Source organism: Lissotriton vulgaris, chromosome 8, assembly GCF_964263255.1.
Source record: "Lissotriton vulgaris chromosome 8, aLisVul1.2, whole genome shotgun sequence".
NCBI classification, from domain to species: Eukaryota; Metazoa; Chordata; class Amphibia; order Caudata; family Salamandridae; genus Lissotriton; species Lissotriton vulgaris.
In genome coordinates this window covers 1,408,778,780-1,408,804,155 of record NC_141696.1, presented here as the reverse complement: position 1 = coordinate 1,408,804,155, position 25,376 = coordinate 1,408,778,780, and the positions used below count along the sequence as shown (strand labels likewise).

The following is a 25,376-nucleotide window of genomic DNA, read 5'->3' as shown; positions in this document are numbered from 1 at the left end:
TCTCTATGGAAGAAACTGGGCAGGCTGTATTGTGTGTGGTTTTGTTTGGTGGAATTTCTAGTTGAAGTACTGGACAGTGTAGCCTGTGGATATAGGCTGCATTATTTGTCTTTAAATTCTCTCTTAAGTGTCTTTGCAGCTCTGCATGATTTGACAACTTAAGAGATTTTTGATTGCCGGGGTCCATGCACATGGCCGGGATTATTCACTAGATTATGACTATAACAGAGATACCCCTACTACAGAACTGGAGTTACAGGACAGAAACTACTCCTTACTTACCTTCGGTAACGATATCGCTGTAAGAAACAGTAGTGCGTGTTAGATTTCTTACCGCCCCACCCATCCTCCCCCTTCTGCGGACCGATATCTAGGGTTAAGGACATCCCTTTCAGGGCTCTAGTTTTATGGCACCAGTGTCGGTTTCTATCATGGCTCTGCGTTCCTGGTGCGGAAAGCTATGTACAGAACTGACGTCAGCGAGCGAGGGTGGCGTCTAAGTACTCCGACGTCATCCCGGCATTCACGACGACGGACGCGGAGCCGCAGACGACGCCTACGGACGCGCAAGGGTACTGCTGACAAAAACTTTCCGGATCCAGCCTGGCGCCTGGGGATATTCTAAGGTAAGGAATCTAACATGAACTACTGTTTCTTACAGATATATGGTTACCGAAGGTAAGTAACTTGTGCTTTCCTCCCCTTTTGGCACATTGGAGGATAGGTTTATAGGTACTTCTGTGCCCTTATGCTCTGTTTGCTCCAGGTTGGGGTCTACCTCCCCCCCTCCCCCTCACCTTTATTACTAGGGTTCTGGGCCCTCTGCTATCCTCTATGTTGTGGTCTTTTGGCTGTGCATCTGCCCTTTGTTCCTTATGGGAGTTGTCACACTCTGTGATTGGGCGGTCTTGGAGTCTTGTCGTTCCTCGTTTTGTCCCGGACTGGTTTCCTTTCATTGTTTTTGGTTGGGGATTATAGTCTTGCTACATGTTATCATGACATTTTTACATATGTTCTTTGTCTCCAGGGGGGGCTAGCTCCGTACTGGCAAGGTTGCTGCTCAGGGCTGGGCTCTGTTCTTTATTCTTTTCCCTGCCTTTGGATACTGTAGTGCCTGGCACTGCTCTTTATGGTATTGTTCCTCCCCATTCCTTTTTCTAATTTTTCTGCTCTTTCGCACACTGTTCCTATACTCTCACAGTTCTGTCTGATGGCTCAGTGTTGTGGCGTGGAAAAGTTCTCCGAAGAAACCTGACGTAGGCGCGCCTGCGTGGGACTTGTGTGACCTCGCTGACGTCACGTACGTAGACAACGCCCGCGTGCAGGGATGCTGTAGCAAAAAGTTTTCCAGATCCAGTCTCATGCCTGGGGATAATTCTACATTAAAGAATCTGTGGCTAGAATTGTCTCTACCAGATACATCGTTACCGAAGGTAAGTAACTTGTACGCCAAGTTCGGAGACATGGCTTCTTTGACCGTTCAGTTCTCCAGGACTTTCTGGTGTCAACTTAATTCGCAGACCCACCTCCAGGAATGATATTGCTGGGGTATCTATTCTAAGATAAGGAATCTATAACTGATGGTCTCTTTCAGATGAACAAGTTACTTACCTTCGGTAACGATATATCTGTAAGAGACATATATTAGTTAAAGATTCTTTACCGCCACTCCCATCCTCCCTGTTCTGCAAACTGACTTCTTGGGTAAGTGACTCCCTTTCAGGGCCCTAGTTTTGTGCACCAGTGGTCAGTGTCTTGCATGGCTCTGTGCTTCTGGCTTGGAATATCATATAATGACCTGACGTCTAAGTAGATATCGCAACGTCATCCCTATGATCATGAATCCGACAATGAACGCGGAGTTGACCGACACCTACCGATGCTCTGGGGTACTGCTAGAAAAATAATTCTCCGGATCCAGTCTGACGCCTTGGGAGTAATTGTAAGGTAGGGGAACTATAACTATTCTATGTCTCTTACAGATATAGCATTACCGAAGGTAAGTAACTTGTTCATTATAACGAGTCTGTGATATGTACCACTTCTGTATACAAAATGTCCCACATTTGTGTTTACAAATGTTATGAGCTACAGAAAGTGCTACTTTATTACATGTTTCTTATGACCCACTCTTACAGTAACTTAACAGAGACAGTTCTAGTTGGGATGATATGATTGTCCACCATGTATTAACCACAGCCTAATACTGAAAAGACTTAAAGAAGCGTCCCATTGTGTTGCACTCACCGTTCAATCATTCCACAAAGGGAAGTGCATAGGTGTCAAGGTACTTGTACAGTCTGTAAATAAATCAGCCGTAATACCAAATAAAATATTCTGTCCTTCCTTACCAGTTATTTTAGATTTCCTGAGGTAAAGGACATTTTCTCCTCCAGGCATGACAATTGAAAACCATGCCACAGTGTACGTATAGAAATATAACAGACTACAGATAAGGAACAAGGCATAGTCTTGTTTGCTTACCTATAACCATATCAAATTACATATTTGGTCAAATTCAAATCAACATATTTGGTCTCTGACTCTCCTCTTACCTTCTCATCTCTAATTATCCCTCTTGCACTACGCCTGCTACAGTTTGTCCTTCGAGTACACCACTGTTATACCATTGGGTCACAATGCCTGGGAGTAACAAACTGTGCCTTTGCGTTGCATGGTTATCTGACAAAGTTCTTGTTTTCTCATATGCACTATAACATTTTGAATAATAATATTTCAAGACACACAAAATACATCTATGCCTTCTGGTGTAATTTATTTTTTATGCGAAGAAATACAATTTTGTTTATATGTGATAGGTGTCAGTGAAGAGGGGACACACAAAAGTAAAAATAAAATAAGATGATCTACACTTTGTTTTATGACAGAAATTGCCAAAGCGTTTGCTGGTCCAGTTGATTTATCAATTTATCCCGCATATGGCATGGTGGTCGCTTATCCAACAGACCTTGGTACGATTCGGATGAGACTAGTGAATCGTTTTTACAGGTATTTTTGAAGTCTTTTACTTTTTATATATAACGGGAAGAATGCTTCTTCAATGGCACCTCCTTTATTTTATTGATACATTGCGTTTCGGTAAGTGAAAATGCCATATTGGTGCTGCTATACTTAAAATATTAAAAAAATTACCAATACAGTTATTCAGCACGCTTTTGCTGACTGCATTATATAAATGAAAAGTTATTCAGCATTCTATTTTGGTAATTTAATCTTCCAACAGATGAACATAGGGGCATATGTATCAAATGATACATTTGTGATTCTCAAATAGCAATTTTTAGAGAATCGCTATTTGAAAATCGCCAAACGCTATGTATGTAGAGTTTGCAAGTAATTTTGCGAATCCTACATTTCCTTAATTGCAATTCGCAATTAAGGAATATACCTCCCCATTTATTACTGTGGGCCTATAGGCCCGTTGGAATGAAAGGGAAGACATTCTCAATTTGCGATTTTCAATTAGAGAATCGCAAATTGAGAATGCAATTTCAAGGGTGCCAGGGTGTCACAAGGACACCCTGTTGCACCACTGAAATGTACATGTGTGCACGTGGCACACATACATTCCCTTCAAATTATTGAGAGAATGCACTCCTTTCCTTTATTCATTAAACTTGTTACCCAACTCAGTATGTGAAATGCGTGCAAACAGAAGGCGTGAAACCGCCCCATTCACAGCTTGATTTGAAAAATCTCTCCCAAAGGGCACTTTGGGAGAGAACTGTTGCACTGCTGAAAAGGAAATCATTTCTGAATGAAACACTTCCTCCAAAATTGCATAATTTTTTTCTTTTTTTTTTCTTTCCAGTTCGTCAGTCATAAATACAAACTTTGTGTCATACATCTTCCTTTTTACTTCACCACCACAGAGCCAGCATGTTTGCACTATGATTCTTTATTCACCACTTTCAAATGCCAAATATTGCCAATCCAGGCTTTACCGGAGGCATGTGAGGTCAAACATGTTTTTAATGTGGGCTTAATACATTTATATACTCCCCATGCATTTCGAATCCTACAATTCTTCGTCAGGGGTTAACTAAAGTGAAAATAGAAAAAACAGTACAACTGGCTGCTCAAACTTACTGTATGCAAAAATAATGCTACTCGTTACAATACCTCCTCCCTCACCCGAACTGAACTCTATTAAAATAATCCAATGTTAACACTAATTGTGATACCCCCACCAAACTCCCAACCTTTCCAACTCTCAAAGTGTACATCCCCGATTTTACCATCATCTACAGTGAATCGCAACTACCTCCCCACTAATGAATTCTACAAACTCCAAACCACCTCCTTATCTACCATTTACCTTTTCTGCGCCACAGCCGGCAGCATGACCTCTCTTCACTTCCTCTTCCCAAAGCTCGTAATCCCTGTCCCTGCCGCTCGGGCCGTTTTTAAACAAGCATTGAAAATGCAATAGGTCTCGCCTTTGATTAAGTTAAAGCCATTTGCTTTGCTATACAATACCATCTGATAGAAACAGGTTAGTATTAGATTCCTTACCTTAGAATATCCCCAGGCCTCAGACTGGATCCGTATATTTTTCTGCGTAGCAGTACCCATGCGCGTCGGTAGGCAGCGTCCGTGGCCCGTGTCCGTCGTCGGCGTCGTGGGCGCCGTGATGACGTCGTCGGAGTACTTAGACGCCGCCTCTGCGCACTGACGCCAGTTCTTCTTTTTTCCGCGCCAGCAGCGCTGATCCAGAAAAAGTGGTACCCATAGTAAATTTTTGACTAACTTTTTCTATCCTTTTGATCATTCTTCAAGTCTTCTCGACTCCGAACGGTGCCGGTAGAGATGCCAGGATTAAAACCCTGTGAGGACTGCGACCGACTGAAGTCGGTTACCGACCCTCACCGCCGGTGCTTCGACCACGACGACAAGGCCTGCCCCGAATGCCGAGCCCTGACGTCGAAAGCTAGGCGGGAGCGGTCCCGCAAGCGGCTCGAGCTCCGGCAGTCGGCCCGCGTCGCGAGAGATCCCCGGTCCGGTCGGAGGTCGACGGACCGGTCGCGGGGTCGGAGCCATCATAGCTCCGGGAGTCACCATTGGTCTTCGGGCTCGAAGTCGTCAGGTAAGCACAAGAAGTCAAAGAGGCGTCATCGCTCTAACGACTCCCCCCGACGCAGCCGGGGGTTCGGGTGACACTGCCCATGAGGCTCCGTCGGAGTCGCAGGCGTCGCGGCCTGCTTCATACCCTCCGGGTCCTGGGCAGCACGCGACGCCGGAGATCGAGCGTTTCCTCATGGCCATGAGGTCGCTCTCTCCTCCGACGGGCTCCGTGGCACCTTCGGGCCTAGCGGACCCATCTGGGGGCCCCAGTGGGTCGGGTGCTTCGGCCCCGATGCCGGCGGGTGTTTCGGCCTCGACGGATCCGGGTCGTCGCTGGTTGACCTGACGACCTCACCGGCACCGGTCCCTAGGGTGTCACCCCCGGCGCCGCCTTCGAGCGACGCCGTTCCCGATGCCTCCCTCACTCCGGTTCCGGCGGCGCCGCTGGGCGCCGCTTTCGACGCCCATGGGAGATTTTTACTTAAACGAACTAGCCCCATCCTATGACAACCCTGACTATCAGGAGATGGGTGACGAGGTGTATTGGGAGGGATCTGAGGACCCTCTGACATGTGATTGTCAGTCCCAGCAGGACTGGACAGGTGAACTTGGGGATGCCAGTGGTCTGGACACTTCGCCAGACACTGGTTTTGTCTCCCCTCCTACTGTGTCTACGGAAGAGGGGGCAACCTACAGTGTGGTGCTGACGAGGGCGGCCAAAGCCTTGGGCCTTGAGCTCTCCGTCGCGGCCGTGAGGACTAACCTCCTCACTGAGGTCCTTAAACCGCAGTCAAGCTCGGCTGAGCCTCTGCTGCCGTTTAATGAGGCCTTGACAGACGTTCTTTTGGGCACTTGGTCCAGGCCCGCTACAGGTCCGCCTGTAGATAGGAACGTGGCCAGGTGCCACCGTCCGGCTCCGGGCGACCCATGTTTCCTGTCCACCCATCCCACCCCCGAGAGCCTGGTCATCCAGGCGTCCAACTCCCAGTCCGCATTCCCTATCGGGAATCCAAGAGGTATGAGCAATACGGGAAAAAGGTATTCTCCTCCCTGAGTTTGGGACTGCGGTCTTCCAACACCGCATGTCTCTTGGGCTGCTACACCCACTCTCTGTGGGACACGGACGCGGACGTGCTGCCAGAATGTCCGGTGGAGGTCAGGGCTAAACTCAACCAGGCCTCTGCGGAGGGTTGAGATGCAGCACGTCTTTCCATCCGGTGTGGGCTGGATACCACCGACTCACTGGGCAGAGCGATGGCAACGACGGTGGTGATTCGTCGCCACGCCTGTTTGAGGTCCGCCAACTTTTTTCGGCCGATGTCCTGACTACTCTCATGGACATGCCGTTTGAAGGCCGTCGCCATGCGCTTCAGCGCTTTAAGGACTCAAGGGCTACGGCCAAGTCCTTGGGCCTCTCGGCCCGCGCCAGCAAACGGGTGCCTTTCGCTCCTTTCGTGGCCAAGGAATGGGCGCGACCACACGAGCTGCCAGCCACGCACCGCAGTCTAATTTCCAATGCGGTGGCGGCCGTGGAAACCGCTGAGGCGTCGGTCAGGGACAACGGCGAGGCCAGTCCACACCTTCCTCCGCAGCACCTGCCTCTAAAGCCTCCTAGTCCGTGCTTTCAGGCCCACGTGACGCCAGTGGGGGGCAGGGTTCGCCATCACCACTTCCGCTGGCGCACTGTCACCTCGGACAGGTGGGTGCTGCTAATCGTCCGAAGGGGCTACTCCCTCCCTTTTGAGGCGTCCCATCAGCCATGCCACCGCAGTACCACCGTGTGTCCGGGGATCACTTGAATCTTCTGTGAGAGGAAGTTACGGCCCTCTTAGCCAAGGGAGCCATCGAGCGCGTTCCTGGGCCAGAAGTAGGGTGTGGTTGTTACTCCCACTACTTTCTGGTGCCTAAGAAGGGCAAAGGGGGCCTGCGCCGTATCTTGGATCTACTGAACGTCAACGGCTTCCTCCGAAAGGAGATGTTCAAAATGCTGACTCTGGCTCAGGTCTTAGCTGCCCTGGACCCAGGAGACTGGATGGTGGCTTTGGACTTGCAGGACGCTTATTTCCACATCCCCGTCCTGCCGGCCCACCGGCGTTACCTACGGTTAATGGTAGGCCACAAGCACTTTCAGTTTACTTTGCTCCCCTTCGGCCTTACCAGCGCCCCACGGGTGTTCACGAAGGTGATGGCGGTGGTCGCAGCTCATCTGCGCAGGTTAGGGGTTTCAGTCTTCCCCCTACCTCGAAGACTGGTTGTTGAAGGCGGGCTCGCCCCAGACAGTCGTCAGCCACCTCCAGCCGACGGCAGACCTCTTGCACCAGCTGAGGTTCTCCATCAATGTGCCGAAGTCACACCTGTGCCCCTCTCAGAAGCTCCTTTTCATCGGAGCGGTTCTCGACTCGGCGCAGTTTCGGGTTTACCCACCCGAACAGCGGGTTCGGGATGTACAGGCTCTGATTCCGGTCTTTCGGCCTTTATCCTGGGTTTCGGTCAGATTGACGCTGCGGCTTCTGGGGCTGATGGCTTCCTGCATCCTTCTGGTGCATCACGCCAGTTGGTGGATGCGGGCTCTGCAGTGGGACCTGAAGTTTCAGTGGGCCCAGCATCAGGGCAACCTGTCCGACCATGTCCTGATCTCGAAGGGCACTGCGAGACAGCTGCAGTGGTGGCTCACGAACCACGATTGGGTTAGCGGCAGATCCCTCTCCCTTCCCCAACAGGAGCACATAGTTGTGACGGACGCATCCCTCCAGGGCTGGGGAGGCCACATGGGAGAGGCGGAGATCAGAGGACTCTGGTCTCCGGCGGAGTCCCGGCTCCATATCAACCTTTTGGAGCTGTGGGCGATTCGTCTAGCACTGAAGGCATTCCTCCCCTCTGTCCGAGGGAGTGCAGTGCAGGTGTTCACGGACCACACCATGAACACTTGCACTGCACTCATGTGGTACTGCAACAAACAGGGCGGGGTGGGGTCGTGGACCCTATGCCAGGAGGCTCTGCGCCTCTGGCAGTGGCTGGAACATCAGGGCGTGACCCTCGTGGTTCAACACCTGGCAGGTTCTCTGAACGCCAGGGCGGACGAACTCAGCCGCCGGTGCATGATGGATCACGAATGGCGTCTGAACTCGGACGTGGCGCAAGGTCTCTTTTTGCAGTGGGGAGAGCCTTGGTTAGATCCATTCGCCACCGAAGAGAACGCGCAATGTCATCAGTTCTGCGCATTGGAATTTCCAAGGCGGCACTCGCTTGGAGACGCTTTTCGTCGCAAGTGGAGTTGCGGTCTGTTGTACGCCTTTTTCGCCTATACCACTTCTGCCCAGAGTGCTGAAGAAGATCAGGCACGACCGGGCGCAAGTCATCCTTGTGGCTCCGGACTGGGCACGAAGGTACTGGTATCCCGAGCTACTCAGTATGTCAGTCGATCCCCCGGTTTGTCTGCCTCTTCAGGAGGACCTTCTGTCTCAGTAGCAGGGGATGGTCCTCCACCCAAACCTGTCCGGTCTCCACCTCCATGCTTGGAGATTGAGTGGCGACAGTTGAGGCCACTTGACTTGCCTCCTGAAGTCTGTTAAATCATTCTGGCAGCCAGGCGTCCCTCCACAAAGTCAGTATACGCCTGCAGGTGGAACAGATTTGTGGCATGGTGCACAGCAAAGGCTGTGGATCCTCTCTCTGCCCCTCTTTCTGAGGTTCTTCTCTTTCTTCTTTCTCTTGCCCAGCAGGGCTCTGCTCTGGGCACTATCAAGGGCTACCTTTCTGCTCTTTCAGCCTATTTAAGGCTGCCTGATCAACCTTCTTTGTTCTAGTACCCTATTGTTAACCGATACTTGACAGGCATCACGCACACGTTCCCTCCTGTGCCCTTTGTGATGCCTCAGTGGGACTTGAACTTGGTTCTTACTTTTCTGATTTGTGCTCCCTTTGAGCCACTTCACAACTGTCCTCTTCGCCTTCTCACTTTGAAGACTGCCTTCCTGGTAGCCATCACCTCTGCCAGGAGAGTGAGTGAGCTCCAGGCTCTATCCTGTAAACCTTCTTTCCTGTCGGTCCATCCGGAGAAGGTTGTGTTGAGGACACGGCCCTCTTTTCTTCCCAAGGTAGTCACGGCCTTCCACATCGGTCACTCCATCACCTTGCCCACCTTCTTTCTGCTTCCGCATCCCTCAAGAGAGGAAGAGAGGCTCCACCGTCTGGACCCAAAACGTTCGCTCTCTTTCTATCTGAATCGCAAACGCCAGTTCCGGGTGGATGACCAACTCTTTGTTGGTTACGTGGGCGCTAAGAAGGGGAAAGCGGTGCACAAGCGGACCATCTCACGGTGGATCATCTTGTGTATCCAGGCGTGTTACTCCTTGGCTAAAAAGGAACCCCCTGTTGCGCTGAGGGCTCATTCCACTCGGGCCACAGCGACTACAACTGCCTTGGGCCGAGGAGTGCCTTTGCAGGACATTTGCCAGGCGGCTACGTGGGCCTCGCTGCACACGTTTGCAAGACACTATTGCCTGGACAGCCAAGTCCGGAGGGATGGCTTCTTTGGCCGTTCCGTCCTCCATGACTTTCTGGTGTGATTATTGGTTCGCAGACCCACCACCGGGGTTGGTATTGCTGGGGTATCTATTCTAAGGTAATAAATCTATCACTATCGTGTCTCTTTCAGATGCACAAGTTACTACTTGTGTAACGATATATCTGTGATAGATTCCTTACCGACTCACCCATCCTCCCAGTTCTGTGAACCGATATCTAGGGTTAAGGTCATCCCCTTTCAGGGCCCTAGTTTCAAGGCACCAGTGGTGGTTTTTAGCATAGCTATGCGCTTCTGGCGCGGAAAAGCTGTGTCTAAGAACTGACGTCAGCATGCGGAAGTGGCGTCTAACTACTCCGACGACGTCATCACGACGCCGACTTCGGACGCGGAGCCGCAGACGACGCCTACCCATGCTTAAGGGTACTGCTACACAAAAGTTTCCGGATCCAGTCTGACGTCTGGGGATATTCTACAGTAAGGAATCTATCACTAACTAATGTCTCTTACAGATATATCGTTACACAAGTAGTAACTTGTGCATATGTCCTTTCTTGTGATATATGTCAGCAGATTAAACCTTCGACTGCTGCATGGCCGCCACAAACTCAGCTGTATAAATCTAATAGACCACTTGGTTGTGTTTATTTAGATCACTGCGGTCCTTTTTCTTCTGATACTGTGTATAAGTATATCTTAGTTGCAGTGGATTTGTGCACACGTTTTTTATGAGTTTGGCCACAAAGAAGTGCTGATGCTTGAACTGTCATCAGGGATTTGCGTGTCTTTGTGGGAAGTTTTGCTTGTGGCACCTTCCATTCTGACCAGGGTCCGGCGTTCGCCTCTAAGGCGTACAAGGAAGCCATGGGGTCTTTGGGGGTGCAGGTGAAATTTTCATCTCCATACCGGCCTGAGGGCAATTCTGTTGTGGAGCAAATGAACCATGACTTAAAGCAATCCTTGACAGCTAGGGTTTTGGGTACTGGCAGGAACTGGTTCGCCCATTTGTATAGCGTACAACGTGCACTTAATAATCACCCTAGAAGATCTCTGGGTGGGCGGACGACATACAAAATTCTCTTTGGCCTACAAATGTTTGTCCACGTCTGGAGCTGAAGCTGCTCTACAGAGTCCGGTAGTTGGCTGGCTACCCCGAGTCGGTAACCTGGTCCGTGAGAAGGTGGAGAACAAGAAGGAGTTTAGCCCCTCTTATCATGCACTAGTTCCAGCGCTTGGCGTGTAGGGCACAAGAACCGTCATTTTACCACCACTTCCTGGTCGCAAGGAAAACCGGTACAACGAGTGGCTGATTTTTTTTAGTTTGACTCCTGAGGTCTCTTGTCCAGCGATGCTAAGAAATATTGTTTTGGCTTCGGCTAATATCAACAGGCCTGGCGTTGCCATTTAGATGTCTACAGTTACTAATCCATTATTAAATCCGCCAGCTGGCGATCCAAATGAAGATACTGAGTACGCCTATCCCACAGATGTGTCATTGCCTGGTGTGCAGACAAGTCCATTTGACCAGTCACTTTTTTCATTTGACTCTGACTCTATAACATTGAGTGTACCATCGAGGTTTGCTATTTTTGTTACTTGGGTTAAAAGATATTTTTTAGTTCCACCTTGGACTTACATCAGGTTGGTTCTCATTTCCATTCTTTTGTTCATGTCGATTGGATTTGTGATGGTATTTTTTCAGCTAGTAAATGGACACTATGTAGCTGAACGATCAAAAATCAGATTAATTGATGGAGCTTTGGCCCCACACTCCTCATCACACATCATAAAAAGAGACCAGACTTTTGTCAACATCTCAGCCTGGTCTGTGCTAGATGGGATTGTATGGGATGCTGTACAATTTCAACTTCATGGACCCACAGAGGTGGTTAATGTTCCAAATGTACTTTGTGTTTCAATGGGGGATGGGGGAAACAAATTATATGTTCTGATGATTGAGATGTCCAAGCCATTGAAGCTCTCTTTTCTGATTTGAAATATGCTGCTTTTAATGCTGAGGATTTATATTTAGACACTGCAAACTACGCAGACTTGTTCTGCTACCAACACTAATGCCATCATTTTCTACATAAGGCTAATATGTTTAGAAATATGGGTAATTACACCCAGTGGGCACATTTTCCTACTCCCCTTGAAGGCAGCTCCAATACTCTTTTGAAAAAATTCACATATTTCACTGATTTTGATCTGTCTAATCCGAGCTCCATTTATTTGAAATTAAATTCCAAATCAAATTCTAAAGTGAGGCTTACTCACATAAAATTACTGTATTCCCATCCTTTATGGAACAGTTAGCCGTGGGTGTCTACGAGCTATGGAAAGATACCATTGATCTTAAATCTGTTTGGGGTTATACACCTTGGCAGGTGCAGGGCACTGAAGCTTTACACCATGCATGACTTATTCCGGGTTGCATGTTGGTTTTAAATAGTACGATCTCACAAACAACTTGTCTTGGTTTGGCCACTTAAAAAACAAATGAATACCCCTAAAATTCCTACTCTGTATGCTTACCCTAATTGGAACAATCATACCGATATGTCCCTTGATGACTTACAATCAAACTCCTCTTTTAATATTTTGTCACTGAAGCTTGAGGGCTGGCTGTTGTAGCCAGCAAGTTCTGATTCTTGTCAACATCGCTTTCTGGGTTTAGCACCTGGCCTTGCACAGGACAGAACTGATCACCGTTTCGAAAATTCCCATTTAGTTACCACCTATTCAGTGGGGAAATTATGTCAAAATTGGCTGACAAATTCCACCCTTCTGTCTGTTAAACATCATTTATCTTTGTTGAACAATGATGTTGATTTAGCTGATTTTTTTAAAGGTCCCGTGAGTGGAAGATCTAAAAGATATATATATATATATATATATATATATATATATATATATATATATATTGTATTACAAAAGTGCTCTTGCAGCGAAGGATCACACGGCAGCAGGCAAGTTAAACTTGTTTTATTGCATGCGAGGGTACATCAGCTTCCGTAATTACTTGTCCTCATCCCGACGCGTTTCAGTGCTGTCTGCACTTTCTTCTGGGGAAATGGCAATGCGGTATGTGTAAAGCAGTTTCCGCTAATCCTTTGTAGTTTAGTTCGGAGCGCGCTTGGTAGCACGTGATCCCTCGAGGTTTATGGGATCTGTAGTCTTTACTGGCTTTTCTTCAATCCCACAGTGGGTCCCGCAATGGCATTGTAATTGTCTAAGGTCGCAGGGGTCTATTGTCGACTCACCGCTTGGTTCAGGTACTCTGGTGCACCCCGGTTACTGTGATGTTCCCTCGTTAGTTTTCAGCACCTGCCGCCGCCATTAGTTGTCAGGGACAGTCCCTGTATCACGGCCCCTTGCTCCGGCGGCTCCCTCCTCTCTTCCAAGTTAGTGCACTTTTGTAATACAATATATATATATATATATATATATATATATATATATATATATATGCTATTTACAATGAAGTTTGGGAACTGTCGCAGGTTGAGGCTGCTTCTCGTTTAAGAGCGATAGACCAAGCTAATTTAAAAAAAAGTGCTTGCTGTCATTGATAATAGCATTAACACCCTCTCTTCCAGAATTTACACCTTGGATAATATTGTTTCATCTGTTGTGGACAGGGAGGCCCCCAGACCAACCCGAGTCCTATAGGCCAATATCGTTATTAAATACCGAAGCGAAGATATTGGCGAAAGCGCTGGCCAATCGCCTTCTCCCATATGTTACCGATCTTGTACACCCAGACCAGGCCGGGTTTATGCCCCATAGAGCAACGAGACACAATATTAGGCGCCCGCAGGTGGCGGTGGAGGCGGCCCGAGCGGCACGGATTCCTGCGGCTCTTCTACTGGCCGACATTGATAGAGCTTTCGACTCGGTGAGTTGGGTCTACCTCCGTGCGCTTCTGTCCCGCCTGAATTTAGGGCCCCACTTTTTATCCTACCTACAACTATTGTACACGGATCTCACGTCGTCGGTGAGGGTGGCTGGGGCAGTGTCTGACTCCTTCTCTATAGGTCAGGGCACCAGGCAGGGATGCCCCCTATCGCCATATCTATTTGCCCTGGCTATGGAACCATTGGCGGCGTGGGTCCGGATGGACGCACAGATGCGGGGCATTGAGTGGAGAGAGGAACCCTCTGATAGAATAGCACTATTTTTTTTTTTTTTTTGTAAATATTTTTTTATTGCAGCAAAATCAGAGAGTCATACAGTATAATCGAACCATTCCCATTGATATTCAGTTGAAGCGCTGTCCCCTTACTCCTGTATCACACAGCCATTCAGCTCACACCCCTGAGGTCGAGCGGCAAAATCACGGGCAAAAGAAACTGCGCTGGGACAATCCGTGTATATCTAAAGCCACCAGTTGGATGGGAGATGGCAGAGCTGCTTTTTAGTCCTAACACACCCTCTCTCATGTCTCAAGCCCAGTGGAATCAGGAGTCAACGTACACCCCCCTCTAACAAAACCCCCTCCCTCCCCCGTAACACCCTCGTCCCCAACTACCCCGCCCCCCTCGACCAGAGCCCCCCCGATCACCCCCGCCCCCTTCCGGTCCCCCCACCCCCCCAGGCGTGCCAGAGAGTCACCTAACCGAGCTCTCATCTCCTCTCGTAGGACCAGATCCGAGACATGGCAACAGGATTTATCAGCGAACAGTCATAGTTCATCACATTGGAACGCAAGGGTAGTGAAGCAGCAAGGTGGGCCTAAGCCGTCCCCTCGGTGGGCGGGTGCCCCGCCTGAGCCGGACTATGCACCGGGGAGTCCTCTTCTTCCTCGTCCAGGCGCATGAGATCGAGGACCAGCCCCTCCCACGCCCTGGCTCTCTCCAGTGCCATGTCATTGTCTATCCTGAGTGCGGCCCGCAGGCGAAGCTCACCCTCACACCTAGCCCATTTAAGCAGCTCAGCCTTCCAGCGCTCAACCACGGGGCCCCGGGACGCCTTCCACTGGGACATAATGGCCCGCTTCGCCAGGAGGAGCCCTAAGTCCAGGAACTTGCTAGAGACTTTGTTCTTCGATGTGTGCGGGAACCAGTGTAGCATGCAATGTGCCATGGTGAGTTGCAGGTCCCTCTCCGTCACCTCCCTCAGAACCTCCACTACTTCCTCCCAAAAGGGTCTCAGCTCGGGACAGGACCAGAACATGTGCCGGAAGTCTGCTGGGTCCGCTGGGCAACGCGGGCAGGACGCCGGGTGGGCCGGGAAGTACTTATGTAGTTTGTCAGGGGTTAGGTAAGCCCTATGTAGGACATAAAAGTGCACCAGCTGGAATCTCGCGTTGCGCGTGCCATTCCGGGCCCTTTCCAGTATGCCATTCCAGGCCTCCTCGGGGATCTCAGTCGCCAGATCAGCCTCCCATTTTGCCTTCAAGGCCAACAGTGGAGCGGTGGATTCCGAGACCATGCGTCGAGATAGGCACGTGACCGCCCTGACCGTCCCCGTCATCATCACGACGTACCGGCAGCCCAGCGACAGCGTCGGCTCCGACATGCCCGCCCCCCAGTGCCTGCGGATCGCCGCCGTTAAAGCCGCATGCAGGAGGAAGTCCCCCCCCGCCAACTCAAAGCGCTCTTGCAGGAGGTCAAAGGGCAACATCGCCCCGTTTTCATACAGATCGCCCATGGACGAGAGCCCCCGCTGATCCCAGCCGTCCAGCCCGTGCCACGAGCCCCCGTGCGGCAATGTCTCGCAGAGTCTAAGTGGGATCTCAGGTGCGTACGGGACCACGATACCGCACCTCCGGCGGTATCTGTTCCAGCATTTTCTGGCCGTTGCAAACTCCTGCGTGAGATGGAAGTCCCCCATCGGAAGCCCCAGGACAATCCGGGATAATACTTGGACCGGACCCGCCGGCTCCCCCGACCCGTCCGCCTCTCTCCTAGCCCGTGCCACCCACTGCGTCAGCCACTGCAGCTGTGCCGCCAAGTAGTAGAGCTCATAGTCTGGGACAGCTAGACCTCCGTCCGCCCGAGGGCGGAGAAGTGTGGCAAGGGCCACCCTACGCCTGCCCGCCCCCCATAGAAAGCCGATGACCATTGACCGCAGCCGTCGAAAGTAGCTCGCTGGGATCCAGATCGGTAGGGTCCCGAAGAAGTAAAGCAGCCGCGGCAGGGTCACCATCTTGAGAAGCGCCACCCTCCCCATGAGTGACAATGGGAGTGTGCCCCAGAAGTCGAAGCTCCCTTTAGCGTGCCTGATCGCCGTACCGATATTCCCCTCAAGGACATCAGCATTGTCATGAAAGATCGAGGTGCCAAGATATCGCAGGCATCTCTCTTCCCAAGTCACGCCTTCTGTTATTTGCGGGCATTCTCTCCGTGGGCGGGCCGGGAATAGGTGGGACTTCGCCCAGTTCACTCGGAGGCCAGATACCGTACTCAGCGATTGCAGGAGAGTCTTAGCTCCGCGCAGGGAGTCCGCCGAGTCCGCCAGGAACATCAGTAGGTCATCAGCGTACAATGCGATGTGGTGTATTTGGCCATAGACGTCCAGGCCCCGATAAGCCCGGCCCAGCCGGGCCCGCGCCGCGAGAGGCTCGACAGCCAGGGCAAACAGCAAGGGGGAAAGAGGGCATCCCTGGCGGGTGCCCCTGCCCACCCCACACATCTCAGAGATAACCCTCCCTGTTCTGACTCTCGCCGTCGCGTTCGTATAGAGCAGTCTCGTCCAATCGACGAAGCCCTCGCCAAGGCCCAGCGTTCGTAGCACATGGAAGAGATAAGGCCATTCCAGGCTGTCGAAGGCCTTCTCCATGTCGACAGCAAACACCACCGCCTCGTCGCCATCGTATGTGTCAGCCTCTAGGATGTGCAGGAGTCGTCGCACATTAAGCGCCGTATTGCGTGCCGGGATGAAACCCGACTGGTCCGCATGCACCAGTACGGGCATGTGGGGGAGCAAACGCGTCGCCAAGTCCTTGCTCAGGATCTTGTAATCCAGGTTGAGCATGGACAGGGGGCGGTACGCCGATCTGTCCCATGGCTGCTTACCCGGCTTCAGTAGGGGGACAATCAACGCCTCCCTCGTGGTCGCAGGGAGACAGCCCAGCCGCCTCGACTCGTTGTAGAGCCACGTCAGCCGGGGCGCCAGGAGATCCACGTAGGTGAGATAGAATTCCGTAGGGAATCCATCGGTGCCCGGTGTCTTGTTTCTCGCCATGCTCTTGATGGCGACCCGCACCTCACTCTCCATGATCTGGTCCCCGAGCCGCTTCGCGTCCGCCTCTTCCATTTCCGGCAGGTCAAGACCCTCCATAAAGGACTGGAACTCCTCCACCGAAGGGAGGACCCTGCTGCGGTAGAGCTCTGTATAGTAGTCGTAAAACAGTGCATTGATCCCCTGCTGATCAAACCTCGCCGCCCCCGCGTGGTCTCTGAGCTCAAGAATGACCGAGCTTCGGCGGGCCGGGTTGGCCCGCGTTAGGTAGGCCTTGTAATCAAAGCATCGGAGGCGTTCCACCGTTGACGCCACCGCCTCCCGCGCCCCCAGCAGGGCCTCGTGAATGTCCGGCCGTTCAGGTCTCTCTCTCTCCATCCTCCGGAGGGTCTCGTCCTCCTTCTCAATTTCTGCCAGTAGTGTTCTCCGCACGCCCGAAGACGTCGCAATGCACTGGCCCCGTAGTACGGATTTGAAGGCGTCCCATTCGGTTGTGGCCGAACCCGCCGTGCCCGCGTTCACCTGGAAATACTCCTCGATGCCCGAGGCGATCGTGGCGCGGAAGAGCTGATCTTCCAGTGCCTCAGGGCGGAGCTTCCAAGCCGGTATTCTCGGGCGGATCTGCGACCAGCGCAGCCGCACGAGAAGCGGGTCGTGGTCCGAGATCGAGCGCGTGAGGTACTCACTGTGGCACACTTCCGCGTGCACGTCCTGTGAGCACAGGAAGGTGTCAATACGGACATGTAACTCGTGAAGGGCGGAGAAGAATGAGTAGTCTCTGTCCGCCGGGTGGTTAGCCCTCCAGGAGTCGACCAGTCCCCACTGGCGTTGCCAGGCTGAGCGCGCGAGTGCGAGTCTACCAGCTGGTGCATTCGGAAGGGGGGGGTGGGATCTATCCATGGCGGTGTCAGCCACACTGTTAAAGTCGCCGCCCAGTAGCAGGGGCTCCACTAAGAACTGGGCTAGTTTATTGGACAGTAGGGAGAGGAATGCAGGTTGGTCCACATTCGGGGCGTACACGCAACCCAGGTTAAGGTCCCTCCCGTCCAGCTTGCCTCGTACCATTATATATCTCCCCTCCGGGTCAATTACCTGTTGTGTGCATTGAAAGGGGACCCCCGCCCGTATCCAGACGGCCACCCCCCTAGCATAAGCAGAGTAACCTGTGTGAAAGACCTGTCCCCTCCAGCGCCTCTGTAGCGCCTTCCCCTCTTTGTCCAGCAGATGGGTTTCCTGAAGGAAGGCTATGTGTATGCCCCGCCTGACCAGATAGGAGTGGATCTTATGGCGCCTATGCATCGAGTGCATCCCCCTTACGTTCCATGTGAGACATTTGTAGCCTAAGTCGGATCCCATGTCAGAGTCCACCAAGCCCCATTCGCCCTCTCAGCAACCCCCCCGGCAAGCCTAGGTCCCTCCCTCGATCCCCCCCCAACTTGCATAGTCAAACTACCCCAACACCCACACCCCCGGACAGACAACCAACGTGGAAACCCCATCCAAACTCAAGTATCAAAAAGCGTGTCACTACAAAATAGGGCTGGAGAGGCAGCGATGCCGGCTCCATACAGGCCCGAAACCCCCCGCCCCACACCCCTAACATCAAACAGGAGAGGTCTCCCGACTCTCCCCGTCCCCAAGGTCTCAGTAAGAAGTCCCGGGGGGCACTCGCACCTCACGGCATAGCGTCCAGTAGTGGCCCCCCCCGCCTGCACGCCCCAATACCTTACTTATGTGGCCAGTGTCCCACGAGCCTCCTCAGCCAAGGATACCATCCGCCGTCTGGGGAGTCACCACCGGCATGTCTGTCTCTGACAGCTCGTGTCCGCTGCTGGAGCCAGGGCTGGGAGCACTGGCTTTCGACTGCTCCGACGCGCTGCTGGAGGGGCTGGCGTCCCCCTGGCTGATGGCCACCACTGCCTGCACCGCCTTGGCCCGTTCCTGCTGCCAGTCCGAAGGGGAGCCAGGTCGTCGCGGTGGTGTCGTTTCCGTGGAGTGTCTCCTGGGAGGGGTCTGTGGTGTGGGGTCCGTGTTCGGCTCCCCCCTCGCATCCAACCAGCTCCAGGCCTCCTGTGGCGTTGTAAAAAAGTGCGTGCGTTCTCTATCGACCACCCGCAGCCGCGCCGGGAACAGCATAGCATAGGGCAGTTGTAGCGACCTCAATTTTCGCTTGACCGCCAGGAAGGAGGCCCGCTGTTTTTGCACATCCCTGGTGAAGTCCGGAAAGATCATGACCCTGCTGTTGTCGATTCTCAGGTCCGGGACATCTCTCACCTTCTGCAGTATGTGGTCTCTGTCCCTGAAGTGCAGGAGGCGCAGTACAATCGGACGCGGAGGCGCCCCCGGTTTGGGGGGACGCGCAGGGACCCTGTGTGCACGTTCAATGGCAAAGAACGGCGAGAGCCCCTCCGGGGCCACCTCAGATCGCAGCCAGCCCTCCAGGTAGGTGACCGCGTCCCGCCCCTCTGTGTTTTCAGGGACCCCAACGAGGCGGAGGTTATTGCGCCGAGAGCGCCCTTCACTGTCCTCCGCTCGGAGCTCCAGCACCCGTACTTTCTGTGCCATGGCCGCCAGTGACTTTTTCAGCTGCACTACGTCCCCTGGGAGACTTTTCAGGGTTACTTCAGAGGTCGCCACTCGCTCCTTCAGCTTCTTGTGGTCGTCCTTCAGTAGGGTCAGGTCCGACCCAATGGTGTCTATGCGCTTCTCGAGAGCCTCCCGCGACGCCACAATCGCCTGCATAATGTCTCCCAGGGAGGGGTCTCGCGGGTGGGCCGAGACCCCAGCTCCCCCCCCAGGCGGGACGTCGTCGTCAGGGTGTCCCGGGTCGTCCAGCCTCAGGGCCTCGAAGCCCTTCTTCCTGCTGCCACGTACCATCCTTGCGGGCAGCGCTCGTCCGATGCCTCCGCAGCGGCCGCCGATGTTCCCGCTCCCCGTCCTCCTCAGGTCCGCCGTCCCTTTCGATCTCTGGGCCTGCGCCTCGCGGGGTCCGGTCCGCGGTATCGTCCAGAGGCCAGGTCCTGTCCCACCAGCGTCGTGGGGCACCAGCGCCCCAGGTCAGGGCACCTGGAAGGCTCAGGCAGGGTGTGCGCCACTGATCACCAGTCTGGCCCCCTGTATTCGGGCGTCCCCGGCCAGTTAGGCGCTTTCTTCCGTCCTCTATTTCAGCGCCTCATGAGGGCGGGACGCCAGCAACTCGTCCCCTGCTCTCCCCGTCGCCCTCTTCACGTATGTGCCACCGATCACCTGTGGCGCAGGCTCCCTGGCACTGCCACCGCCAGGAGGGCAGGACAGGTGCTCTCCGCAGGTCCAGCACCCCACGCGGCCACCGCGGCCCAGCAAACGACCGTCAAGGCCAGATAGGTGCCTCTTCCCGCCTTCAAAGTCGAAGGCGCGTGGGGAAGGGTAGCCAGTACCTCGTCCCCCGCTCTTCTCGCCGCCTGCCGCACTCGTGTGTCCCCAGATCCCCCGTGGTGTAGGCTCTCCCCTCAGATCACCACCAGGGGGGCAGGTCAGGTGTCCCACGCTGTCTCAGTGCCCCACGCGGGTCCAGTGGATCTCCAGCCGGCCGCTAAGGCGATCGCCGGGTCTCTGTCGGCGCCATTTTGGGGTCAGGCAGGCCGATTTTCCCCGGTCCCCCAAATCCGCCCGCGAGGGTGGCAGCCTCTACCCCTCACCGCTGCCCGCTCCCGGAGGGTCTCTTCTCACCAGTGGCCCGCCACCTCAGCTCCAGGGGGCTTCTCCCCTTCTCTCGGGCTCCGTCACCAGGCGCGTCTCATCAGGACGGCGGCCGCCATTTTGGGCTTTCCCGTCCCCATGTGCCGCGCTCACCGATAGAAGTCCGGCGGGGGCAGTTACAGGGGCCCCCGGTCCTCCAAAATCTCCCTGCGTGCCCCTGGTGTCCACCTGGGCACTGTTGGGGGGTCAAGGAGTGAGTCGGGGTGCAGGATGTGTGGTGGTGCGAGGCGGGCACGGAGGAGCTCCGGAGTCCCGCGTCCACCTACATCGGCGCCCTAGCCACGCCCCCTCCCTGATAGAATAGCACTATATGCTGACGATGTCCTCTTTTTTCTCACGGATCTGAACAGGTCTGGGCTGCGGGTCCTTGACATCATGCGCATATTTGGAGAAGTGTCGGGCCTCCACCTGAACCTGCGTAAGTCAGTACTGTGGGTACTGGGGGAGCGTCGTGGCCTAGGGTCCTGGGCGGCGACACTGCAGGAAGCAACGGGAGGCATTAAATACTTTGGGGTGTTCTTGACGGATTTGCGTGGGGTCTCCTGGATGCGCAATGTGGTGCCCGTGTGGGAGCGTATCCGCTCTGACATGAATACTTGGTCCCGCATGCCCCTGAATGTGTACGGACGTTCGGCCATATTTAAAATGGTGGCCCTCCCGCGTCTCTTATATCAATTACAGAACCACACGTACCCTATATCACCGCAGTGGTTCCGGCAGGTCAATTCGGCGCTCGGTAACTTTCTTTGGGCCGGGGGAGTGGCGAGGGTGGCGCTCCGCACATGTTTTCTTTCCACGTATTGTGGTGGCCTAGCAACGTCAGATATCCTGTCTTATTATCAATCCTCTCACCTCTTGGTACTGAACGACTGGTGGTACGGAGATCGAAGTGATCCGGCCTATGCCCTGGAAAGGCACCTGATGGACCCTGATACGTTACACGTCCTATTGTTTTCGGCTGTTAAGAGGAAGAGGCTCCCGGTGGTCACTCAAATAGTATTCCAAATATGGCGCGGAACACTCCACCACATGGGGTGGTGGAATAGGCTAACGAGAGAAACCCCATTGTGGCAGATTGGGCAACTACCGGCATTGATGTCCCTGCAGGGGTTCTGTGGCTGGGACGCGATTGGCATCTCGGCCATAGGCCACATTGTCAGGGGTACGACCCTAAAGTCGTTCCAGGAGCTGCAAGATGAATATGACATGCCCCGGACCCAGTTCTTTAGATACTTGCAGTTCCGCCATGCTATTACGCCCATCCTAAGGGGCCTGGACTCCTTGCCCGAGTTTAGCCCCCTGGAAGCTAAGATGTTTATGGGGGAATTAGAAAGCAAAAAGATATTGTCTATATACCAAACACTAGTTACACATTGTTCAACTTCCCTCGACACTCTGCGGGCTAAGTGGGAGAACGATCTTGGTGCATTTGAGGAGGAAGACTGGAGAGAGGCGCTTGAAGCTCCTAGAGGGGCAGCCATCGCGGTACGCCTGTGATTCATTCAGTTCAAATACTTACATAGGGCCTACTATACCCGGGAACGACTGTGGAAGGCGGACATGATTGCGTCCCCTGATTGTCTGAGATGTGGCAGAGAGATGGGCACCTTCCTCCATACAGTGTGGGCGTGTGATGGACTACAGAGGTTTTGGTCGGGAGTGTGGGACTGCTTGTCGGAGGTGTTGGGCTGGGATCTCCCTCGCACGCCACAATTGGGTCTCCTTCATATTCTGGAACAGGTGGGGGGCAATATTTATAAACGTCACTTGCTGTTGTTGGGTCTCACGGTGGCCAAGAGAGATGTTGCGCGAGCCTGGAAAGACCCCAGAGCCCCCCTGTTGGGGGTGTGGAAAAGGGGACTCGACTTTTATATGGGACTGGAGTGCCCGATCTTCGAAGCCAGGGGCTGCCCCCGGAAACATTATAAGATTTGGAAGAGGTGGGCGGATTATAGAGGCCTGTGGCTGGAACCGCTGACTCATGATGAACCTAAGGAAAGGCATTTGGACATTGACCCTGGGTGATGAGGAGTACACACTGAATGTTTCTTGCTATACATTTTCTTTATGGTCTGTCTAGTCGCTGTGCAGGGGGTGGGAAGGGGGGGGTTTGGGTGTGGGAGTAGGGGGAGGGGGAGGGGGATGTAGAGTAGTTACTTGTATTTAAACTGCTGTTTGAATTGCCTGCAATGTGATTCTTACTTTCATGCTCACAGCTCCTCCGGTTTCCGGGGCACTGTGCATATCTTGTAACCGTTCAACAGCACAATAAAATTTTGTTCTAAAAAAAAAATTTCAGTAAATACCGATTCGGTAAAATTCGGTAACCCCGTCTCGGTATTTACCGAATCGGTATTTACCGATACGTCAAATACCGAATCGGTAACTCACATGCAATCCTATGGGCCCGGAGGCCCATAGGAATGCATTGAAACTACCGAATCGGTAAATACCGAGTCGGGGATACAAAATATCAGGCAGTTGAAGTATCAACCAATCACGTGCCTCCATCCCGCCCCTCAGCCAACCAACAGAGCAATAGACCAATCCTGTGCATCGACCCCACTCCACAACCAGGAAGTGGCCACACCCATGCAGGTGCAGTGTACCTGATCACACAGGAGAGCAGTCACACAGAGACAGGCTGTTGTGAAGCAGAGCCCTGCAGGAGAAACAAATGGATCCCCAAGACTCTCAGAGGGAAGGTGCAGAGAGGAAGAGGTAGATGAAGTTTAACACTGGTGAACTTCAGGTGCTGGTGGAGGAGGTAGTCAAGCACTACCCAAAAATCTTTGGAAAGCAGTCCCTGCAGGTACCAGAGGCTGTCAAGAGGAGCACCTGGCTGGGGATCCTGACCAAAATCAACGCCATAGGAGTGACCAACAGGGAAGTGGACGACCTAAAAAAGCGATGGTACGATCTAAGGATCATCACTAAGAAGAAACTGGCTGCACGAAGCAAGGAGGCCAATGCTACAGGTGGAGGGAAGAACAAGGCACATCCACTCACGGACCTGGAAGAGCTTGTGGAGTCCACACTGGAGCCGGAGTGCGTCCTGGGGATTGGTGATGCAGACAGCTCAGCCCGAGCTGCAGCTAAGAAAGGTAAGGGACATGTCCATCATCCCCCACCCCCTGCCTGTGTTCCTCCCCCATGTGGCTATGTATAGGGGTAATCCAGTTCTTACCTTAGTATGCACCTGCAATGCATTATGGGAGTGGTAGTCATAAGAATACCCATATGATCAGTCAACATGAAATGTCGTCAGGCACGCCAAACAATACAATCAGACACATGGGAGGAGCAGAAAATAGTGATGTGAAAATGTAATTTAATAGTGATGTACACGGTGAAAGCACCACTAAGATACTGTCCATGTCTGTCCACAGGGGAGACATCACGCAAGTCACAGCAGGTGAGGGAGAAGACACATCCCCAAAGGGATAGCAGTGAGCAAGAAGGCAGGGATGCTGGGCCCAGCAGTGCAAGACCTACAGCACCCTGCACACAAGCAGCAGACATACCAGAGGCAGACGACACCATGCTACTGGAAGCATCTCCTGTGCTCATTGGCTCACCACTACCTGAGTCAGAACAACCACACACACACCAGCAGATACAGAGGTGTCTGAAATCTTCAGGCCTATGAGGCATGAGGGTCCCCCGCATAGGATCCTACAAACATCCTCGGATGAGGAAGGGGAGTGTGAGGAGTCATTGCAGTCTATGGCAGGAAATGCACCAGGTCATACATCCACTCCTGTCATGCCATCTGGTGTAACAAAACGTCGTAGGGTCCGGGAGTCAGGCGGCAGTGGCCGTGATGAGGATGTGTTCCAAGGCCTTGAGACCACAATGGTGAAGGTGCAGCGCCTGCAGGCAAAAGGGATAAGTGCAGTACACAGACAGACGCGAATTCTGAACACCAACTTCACAGACATGAACAAGGGAATAGCATCAATGGCAGACAGCATGAGGGACATGGCAGATGGAGTCAGGGACATGTCTCAGTGTGTGATGACACTCTGTGAGGAACTACTTGAGGACCGTGCACAAAGGCGCAGGGAGAGCCATCTTACGCACCAGCAGACAAGCGGCATGCGCCAACTTGCCACTTCACTGATGTGTCGCCGTTCATTTGCGATGCAGGAGGGGCTGGTGCACTGCTGTACTGACCTCACACGGGGGATGGGGAGAGTCACTACAGCGATGGAAGTGTTGCTGACAAACCAGTCAGCCACCACAGGAGCAGAAGGTGTCGGGGACACAGATACCGCTAGTAGCAGGGGCAGCACCCCTGTCCCTGAAGTACGGAGGAGTAGCAGACGCCAGAGTGCCGGCGCTGGCACAGCAGACTTTGAACTCAGCCAACCTCATGCATCACGCGGGGCTGTTCATGGGCGCAAGCAGTGAGTCTGCCATGTTCAGTTGGACATGTGAGGGTGAGGTAACCCCCGTACACACAGTAGTGCCAGGCACACTAGTATGTGCCATTTGTGGCTCATGTCTTTTCTACGTAGTGCTAAATAAACTATGTGCATTGACGTACAACACGTGCTTTGTAACTATACTTACTCAGAAGTAGTTGTGTGTGATTTCTGCCCGTCTCTGTCTTCCATCTGTGGGTGTTGGTCCTCCGACTGTGTTGGCTGCTGGTATTGCCTGCTCATCGTCATGGTCTTCATAGTCCTCCAATTCCACCTCTGTGCCCCTCTTAGTTGCGAGGTTGTACAACATTGCATAGGTTGCAATTATCTTACAGCACGTTACAGGTGCTTACTGCCGTGCCCCCCCCCCCCCACTTTTGTGGAGGCAGCGGAACCGGCTCTTCAGGAGGCCAAAG

The 25,376-nt window shown here is 53.0% G+C and overlaps 1 protein-coding gene across 1 annotated transcript in view; it reads left to right on the top strand.

The window, feature by feature from the left end:
- The window catches only part of BRWD1 (bromodomain and WD repeat domain containing 1), a 2,503,800-nt gene that overhangs the window by 1,617,879 nt on the left and 860,545 nt on the right, over positions 1-25,376 (top strand). Inside the window, exon 31 of the mRNA XM_086935423.1 lies at positions 2,889-3,009. Within this exon, the coding sequence (XP_086791549.1) occupies positions 2,889-3,009 (121 nt within the window). The remainder of the gene's footprint in view (positions 1-2,888; positions 3,010-25,376) is intronic.